This window comes from Dipteris shenzhenensis, chromosome 8 (genome assembly GCF_047967505.1).
Source record: "Dipteris shenzhenensis isolate YYH24624 ecotype China chromosome 8, Dip_SZ_1.0, whole genome shotgun sequence".
NCBI classification, from domain to species: Eukaryota; Viridiplantae; Streptophyta; class Polypodiopsida; order Gleicheniales; family Dipteridaceae; genus Dipteris; species Dipteris shenzhenensis.
Window position 1 is genome coordinate 50,321,614 of NC_141603.1, and position 8,936 is coordinate 50,330,549.

At 38.5% G+C, this 8,936-nt stretch overlaps 1 protein-coding gene across 1 annotated transcript; it reads right to left on the reverse strand.

The window, feature by feature from the left end:
- Positions 1-3,892: 3,892 nt before the first annotated feature.
- On the reverse strand, positions 3,893-6,492 carry LOC147899631 (steroid (22S)-hydroxylase-like). Its single transcript, XM_087377767.1, has 8 exons — positions 6,239-6,492; positions 5,815-6,139; positions 5,569-5,721; positions 5,225-5,479; positions 5,029-5,115; positions 4,845-4,923; positions 4,619-4,725; positions 3,893-3,907 (listed from the first exon to the last, which is right to left on the reverse strand). Exons 1-8 carry the CDS (start codon positions 6,490-6,492, stop codon positions 3,893-3,895), a joined length of 1,275 nt encoding a protein of 424 aa, XP_087233893.1.
- Between the last annotated feature and the right edge of the window lie 2,444 nt (positions 6,493-8,936).

Here is an 8,936-nt window from a genome sequence, read left to right on the forward strand (position 1 = left end):
TCCACAGGATCTGGCTCTTCTCCCCACTCACATGTCACTTGATTGGCTACAATTGGCTCTACGTAAAGCCGAACGCGATGGAGAGACAATAAACGAGTGCGAGCGAGAGTTATCATCTGGATGTATGATGCATGTAAGTTTCTTACCTCTTGACGTAATTAAGTAATTATTTGTGGCAATATATGCTATAAAATAGATGCATCTTCATTGTTTTAATGATGCTCTTTTACAATACAAAAAGTATAGTGCATTATGGTCATATGGACAACATTTTCACATGGAACGCATCGATTTAAAGAGAGTCACGTATGATTGTGGAGTCATGGCTAACTTCACACAAGATAGCCGAGCAAGTGCTTCGAATACCAATCTTCTCTCCTCAGAGTTGGATTATTGTGGAACCATATGCGAAATCTATGAAGTTGATTTCAGACGATTTAGTATTTTCATTCTTGATGTAAAATGGTTTATGGTTTAGAACTATTTACAATGGTCCCCATGCGACATTGAGAAAAGACAGTAGCGGTTTCTTTGCAATAGACTCCACCAAACTTTGGACCGATGAAAGTGATACTTTTTTTCTTCCCGAGCACTCTGAGCAAGTGCATACTAATTACTTTTGTTCTTCCCGAGCACTATGAGCAGGTGCATACTAATGATTTAATTAATTGAAGCTTTCATTTTTAAAGATCCATTGATACATGTACTTAAGCATAATTTCATATATATAATTGATGGCATTTGGCACCCATCTTCAATATAGGTGGTTTTTCATCGGATCATTCTGATCCAAGCTGGTGATGCATGATCCAAGTAAAACCATGACTCAACCACAAAGTAAGCAAATTTTTGAAGATAGAGATGTGGATATGGAGATGCCACTACGAATGCCAATTCCAATTGATCCAGATGAATCTAGCGAAGAAGATGAAGATCACAATATGAGCCAAGAGGAAGATGCGCATAATGACATCGTACGAGAGGAAGATGGAGATCATGATATTGAGGAAGAAGACGATGATCATCAAGAATCACCACACTTTATTAAAGAAGATGATCAAGTACTCTTAGGTGAACGTACGATGCTAGAGTACGATGATGATATAGGAGATCAACTCGGTATAGAGTTAGAGATAGACTTGTTTGGCGCGTTAGACTTGGCTCAGGATGAAACTGTTGATGTAAACACTCTTCATTGATTTTTTTTCATATCGCAAACTTGGACATGAATATATGAGCTTCAAAGGCTTGATGTACATGCTCTCGTGGTACTTTTATTCTCTCAAAAGATCAAACATGTATGAAAATTAAAAAAATTTATCATTGGAAAAAACTATCTTTTAAGGTTGGTATGGAAAAAAAAACTCTCTGTAAAACATCGTTATGGAAAACTGTCTCAGTGTTGCTATATAATGACCATTACCGATTTGATAAAAGTTGCTATATAGCGACCTTAGCAAACGTCGCTATATAGCGATGTTTTACTAAAGTCGCTATATAGTGACCCTTAATGAACCCCACTTCCAATACCGACGATTAGCACTCCACACATGCTAAACGTCGGTACTTAAGCATCACAATAGGATCCGTGTATAGTAGTGTTTAAGTATGTGTCAAGGTTATTCTGCAACTACTATGATAGTGGAGCAAGGTAAGATGGCAATCCAAGATCACCTGCCCATAGCTACAATATCAAGCTAATGAAAATTTGCAAATTAATAAAAATCTAGCTAGACCATTGAATCATAAAGATGTCAGTGTCTGCTACCAAGATAATTGGATGCAAGGCATCGATAGGAGGTTATCTAAATATAAGCCAAGAAAATAATGAATATTCCAAGATGTGCTTGAAGTTAGATTATGTAAAGCAGTCAAAGCTCTCAAAGTTCAGGGATGCAATTGTCTTCAAGTATGTCATATGTCTAAAACTATATCAAATAGATTAATATGAATCAATGGGTGACCAATTGCATAATTTTATTTGAAAGTAAAGAATAGTCATAAAGCATGTCATATGTCTAAATCTTTATAAATTGCTACAAAACAATGGATGACCAAATTGGGTAATTTTATTAGAACATAAAGCACCTCAAAAGTCAATTAAGATCCCAAAGTCTGTCTTCATAGGGCACATCGAAAGGGGCAAGAAAAATGCTTGAGAACAAAACTTGAGAGCTCAAAGAAACTACTTAACTCAATGAAATGCTAAAGTTATCTACATGCTCCATCAAAAAGGGCAATAGTCAGACTTGAGAATGGCAATATCAATATGGAAATTTAGAGAATTGAGGCCTAAGCATTGAGAACTGAAAATGCATAAAGGAATCAAGAATGTAAAAACAAGGAAATCACACCTTCTTGAATGCATTATGGTGATACATGAACCTAAAGTATGCTAAGTGTAGGCTCATTGATGGAATAGAAAAAGTCACTTTTGCTAATAGTGCATCGTAACAAAGTGCTATATTAGTGGGCGACAAAGGTAGTCATACAAATACTTAAATATATCTCACTTGCTTTTACCAAGCTTATTTGCTCAAAGAAATTCAAAACTAAAGCCACACATTTATGTATAGTATGCCATTTAATTGACTAAACCACACATTATAGTGTGTATGAGTATTGATAATCTCCTTTTATTGAATATATGTGTACTAATCTAATAAATCTAAAAATGGAGCAACTCGAATTGGAAACCCCTTTAGCATCCTTAGAACAGGGGTATGAAATCCATGATCAGGCTCAGTCGGGTCCCACCTATAAGTATGATACACACTATTAGAGAGTATTTAAATGTATGCATCACCCAAAATTAATGAGAAAGAATACAAAGAGTAATAGACCTGTAACTAGTAACAGGATAGTGCAGGAATATAGCAATCTCTAGCTGAGCCAGATTGGACCCTGGACAAATCCTTGGTCCCCATGCAAAAGGTGTGAAGGACGGAGGGTATCTTGCTTCCTGGAAAGAATATGAAGTTTAGGATGCCAAATAATAACATGATTCTCTAATATATTAGCATGAATATTCCAAGATGTGCTTGAAGTTAGATTATGTAAAGCAGTCAAAGCTCTCAAAGTTCAGGGATGCAATTGTCTTCAAGTATGTCATATGTCTAAAGCTATATCAAATAGATTAATATGAATCAATGGGTGACCAATTGCATAATTTTATTTGAAAGTAAAGAATAGTCATAAAGCATGTCATATGTCTAAATCTTTATAAATTGCTACAAAACAATGGATGACCAAATTGGGTAATTTTATTAGAACATAAAGCACATCGAAAGGGGCAAGAAAAATGCTTGAGAACAAAACTTGAGAGCTCAAAGAAACTACTTAACTCAATGAAATGCTAAAGTTATCTACATGCTCCATCAAAAAGGGCAATAGTCAGACTTGAGAATAGCAATATCAATATGGAAATTTAGAGAATTGAGGCCTAAGCATTGAGAACTGAAAATGCATAAAGGAATCAAGAATGTAAAAACAAGGAAATCACACCTTCTTGAATGCATTATGGTGATACATGAGCCTAAAGTATGCTAAGTGTAGGTACATTGATGGAATAGAAAAAGTCACTTTTGCTAATAGTGCATTGCAACAAAGTGCTATATTAGTGGGCGACAAAGGTAGTCATACAAATACTTAAATATATCTCACTTGCTTTTACCAAGCTTATTTGCTCAAAGAAATTCAAAACTAAAGCCACACATTTATGTATAGTATGCCATTTAATTGACTAAACCACACATTATAGTGTGTATGAGTATTGATAATCTCCTTTTATTGAATATATGTGTACTAATCTAATAAATCTAAAAATGGAGCAACTCGAATTGGAAACCCCTTTAGCATCCTTAGAACAGGGGTATGAAATCCATGATCAGGCTCAGTCGGGTTCCACCTGTAAGTATGATACACACTATTAGAGAGTATTTAAATGTATGCATCACCCAAAATTAATGAGAAAGAATACAAAGAGTAATAGACGTGTAACTAGTAACAAGATAGTGCAGGAATATAGCAATCTCTAGCTGAGCCAGATTGGACCCTGGACAAATCCTTGGTCCCCATGCAAAAGGTGTGAAGGACGGAGGGTGTCTTGCTTCCTGGAAAGAATATGAAGTTTAGGATGCCAAATAATAACATGATTCTCTAATAATTTAGCATGCTAAGATCTTAGCTAGTTGTAAGTGGGAGCTTCTAGCCAATGCTACTAAAATCCTTCCCTCTCTTTGGGAGGTCTTCTATTTCAAGTCTAGAAGAACACTAATGTAAGTTTATGTGGACACTTTTTCATTAATGATGGGAGGGTCTTCAAGTAGGCCTTCGTCAATAATTGTAAGGCTTCCTAATATGACATTGGACAAAGGACTCCTAAGTTCCATTCACCTTTCGATGACAACCAATGAGGTGCCAATGGATACTCTACTTCGATATTAAACCCCTATGTAGCAGTCTCGATATGTAGCTTGGCGAATTGGCTGGACGGCTAAGGTAAGCCTGAATGATGTGTATTGGACTATGTACGAGTGGTATGTGTCTGTGTGTTTATGTATGAACTACCGCTCCGAGTTGCCGTGACATAATTGAAAATTTAGAGGTTTAATATTACCTGCCAGCGCCAGGGATTAAACACGCAAGGATCTGGATAGACCATAGGATCGAAATTCGCTATCGCTGAAGAAAGCAGGACATTCCAACCCTTTGGAATGGTGAAACCTGCATGTTCGGGTTGGCTTTCGGCGGTTAAAGCACACCTTCTAATTATTGTTCGATTAGCGTCCGAAATCTGGTCATGTTCTGAGGATTTGCAGAAGTGATATATATCTCTGAGGTACCTTTTATGTTGATGTCTTGAAGAGCCAACCGTTGTGAAAATGGCGCTACATTGCTCAATCGAAGAGTCTCATTTATCACCTAGATTCACGACACCCAAATAAACCAAATTTTATTTTACGAAAGCAGTGCTATGTTATCAACATCTGGTTAAATGTATTAAAACATATATAAGCTTTGATTTACTTTCTGAGTAAAGGTCATTTGTTTGTAATCATCGATGGATAGCTTCGCCCCCAGTTCCATTTTCTTTCTAATGCCCATGTGTTCCTCCTAGGAAACTCAGACATTGATAAATCAACGATAAGGAAAAGCGATAGTTGTGACTCAAGAAATCGAAGGACAGCGGTCATTATCTGGGAGAGAAAGGAGACCACCTGACCTGCATTTCTTGCAGAACTTTTGGATTGTCGGTAAGGAACTTGATAGCGAAAGTAAGGACGATTGCAGTTGTCACACCACCACCGAAAAGCTGGCTTAGCAACAGGTCCAAAATCATCTCCTCGGGATATGGATTTCCTTCATCGTCAAGCTCGTTTGATAGAAGATCGACCCAAAGCTCGTTATGATTTGCACGGGTCTCGTATTTTCTTGTTTCGATGACGTTTCTGATGAGCGTGAGAAGGTTCTTTCGTCCCTGCAGAGCATATCTCAAAACTCCCAAGTTGTACCAGCAACAAAACAATTACAAAGGATTCACAAGCTCGACTCAAAGTGCCAGCTCACCTTCAATCCTAGGCTATAAGCTGTTCCCGGAAGATTGATAGGAAATGTCCCCATCGCTCGAGTAAAATATTTGCACTCTTCCATCATCTGCTCCGCGACGGGATCACCAGGCTTTAAACCTAGGAGCTTCAAAGCCATGAAATCGAACGCAAACTACGCATATACTCAAGAAAGTTAGAAACTGTTTAATGCCTACTTCCGTGATCTGTGATCATCCACTAGGTAAAAGTGGTTCTGCTAAATCACCTTTTGGGCTTCATCCTGCACGTAAACAAGACCCTTCTTGTCCCATGCTGTAAGAGTCCAAAGAGCAACGTCTTGACAGTCTTCCAAAAAGTTGTCTTTAAGCTTGGAAACGTTGACAAAGGAGACAATAGACCTACGCGCTGCTTTATATGGAGCTCCATGCAGCTCAAGGAAGCTGAAAGCACCTAGAATTTTACGAAATGTAGAAGGATAGTTGGTCTGGACGAGCTTCCCCTCGTTCTGCATAATGAATTTGTTCACTTCTTGATCTATGGATACGACTGTGCGCAAACCAAAAAGCCGAATCTTGAATACCGTCCCATAACTGGAATCAAAACTCACGGAAACTGTTAGCTAGCAGGTGGGCAAGCTGACGTTGCATTACAATTAGTTGCAACCTGATACTTCATGTGAAGCAGCTTACCGTAGAAGGCACTCAGATAAGAAAGGAGGTGGAGTCCCTAGAGGATACATGGAGAACATGGTTTCTAGGGTGTGCCCGACGATTGTCCAGGCGGAAATTCTTCCCGGGGGCAGGCGGCCGTCCTCAGCTGCTGCTGAATGATCAGTTCTCCTTGGCATTCCTAGGTATAACAACGAGAGGGCCAATACACCCGCAAGTAGTACTGAGCCCAAAACCCACGAGGCAGGGCCGATTGTGCTGAAGATCATTTGCATGGCTACGGGTCGAAATGAGATGGAGAGTCCCTGCTGTTTTTCTTGTCACTTTAGCCGCTATGGCCTGTGCGTATTGAGTTATAATGACAAAAGATACAGCGAAGGGCTAGAGCTAGAAGTGAATCTCTAGTAAAACTCGACGAGGCAAGATCTGGATTGGAAGATGAATGCCTTGTAAGCACTTGATTGGCTAGAGCTAGAAGTGAATCTTTAGTAAAACGTTATAATGAAATAAGCAAGAGAAGTACGCAGGCTGGTGAAATACATAGAGACTAGTGCTGCTAGTACACTTAATCGTCAATCTATACTGATACACCTTATTACGAAACAGCTTCACTCTCCTTTTCATTACGTCTTTGCAAGGGTTTGACACGGATTCTACGAGAAGCAGAGGTGATAAAAGCATAGAATTCATAGAACGTGGATGATATACCATATGATTGATATGACATACCAGCCGTTATCTCTATATTTCGATTGTCCCAGTTACGCCTACAATGAGAAGCTTTACAGCTACAACCCAATTCTCAGAGATCTACGAAAGGAGATGTTTAGCGTTTTCTAAATTCCCATGTTTTCAAGAGAGCTCGTATCCCAATTCCAGGCGTACAAGTTACAATCTGTAGTGCTTAAAATATATTTTTCCAAGGCCATAATCATTAAGGGAAAGTTTCAAGTAAAACACTCATATCATGCCCTTAGATTTAAAGGCCACCTCCTCTACAAACCGGTTTTTGTCAGCACTACAACCAGGATGAGACTATTTACAGCTACTTATCATGTACCTCGAAACTTCTATTCAGATGGCACCTACAAAGTTCTATCCACATGGCACGATCCTCGAAAGGACGTGTCTAAATTTTCCTCTTTCCAAGAGCATGTCCCAAAATAATTGTCCAAGTTACAATCACTATGGAACTCTCTTTACAAGTGCCTCGAGAACCCTTGATAAGTAGAGGTTTGTTGTCAAGTTAAGGCAATTTTTTTAGAATTGACCTAGTTAAAATGTTTAAAAGAAAGATTGTCGTAAATTGTAAATTTTGGGGGTTCGCCATTATTTGACCTCTAAACGAAAAGGTAATGACAAATTGGGAGAATGTGAATGCCTTTCAATTGTATATGAGGTATTGGGAAAATTTTAAGGATGGTAGAAGGTATGGTTTGATTGCCTTTTCAATGGTTTAGCTTACACTCCACCTCCTGAGGTTCACTCACAAAATGTTAGTGTATTACGTGTGTCCAAAAGGAGTGGTTTCCTAATTCAACTTTGAAAAAAAACATGCGAGATCTCTCAAGCTAAGAAATGCAATTCTCCATCTGAAGCTTATGATTTGTGCATCAATTAATTTGACCGATGGCTATATTTTGTCATGAATCATTATCTTGAAATTACTACAAAGAGTGGCATGGTAGAGATAGTTCCATGGATGGTTTTTCATTTCAGATTTGTTAAGAAGTTAAAATTTTACATAAGTATTCAAAGATTTTATGCCCCAAATAAGTGGCAACTTGGAAGAGAAGAGCTTGCCATGTGTCACAAAGAAGGAGCTCTTAGATGGAGCTTGGGAGAGAGGAGGAGGTGGAAAGAAAAGAGGCAGGATTTGAGTGGGGAGGAGGTGGAAAGACAAGAGGCAAGTTTGGGAGGAAGGAGGAGATAGAAGGTCAATGGAATGGAGGAGATAGAAGTTCACCTTTGGGAGGAAGGAAGAGATGGAAGGTCAATGGAATTAAAGGAGGAGATAAAGCCATGGGTTAAGAATTAGCCAATGGAATTAAAGGAGGAGATGGAAGGTCAATGGAATTAATTAAAGGAGGAGATGGAATTAAAGAAGGAGATAAAGCCATGGGTTAAGACTTAGCCAATGGACTTAAAGGAGGAGTCAATGGAATTAATTAAAGAAGGAGATAGAATTAAAGAAGGAGATAAAGCCATGGGTTAAGACTTAGCCAAAATTTCAAAAGCCAATCCAAGTATGCAAGGTTAATTGATTAGAAATTTAAGAACCAATCAATGCATGTACCAAAAGGAGCTCTCTCTCTCTCTCTCTCTCACGGCAACACGCGGCTTGCATATTAGTTCTATATTATATATAAGGGTGCCTTTTATAAGAACATCCATGGATAGTTCTGGCAGGATAGCCAGCTATGTGATGGGTACTTCTACACAACAAGACAAAGCACCCATAGATGCATGCACAGACGCGTTTTCTGAACTAAATAGAAAACTTACGGGTGCATCTATTTACGCATCTATTTTCATGTCTGGAGATCCGCGTCTAATTGCGCGTCTATATATCAGACACGCGCGTATAGACACGTACTTAGACGCATAAATAGACATGCTTATAAACGCGTTTATAGACGCAAGTCGAACAGGCAGACGTGTATATAAACACGTTTTTAAACGCACTGATAGACACGCTTTATTTTTTTTTTTTAATTTT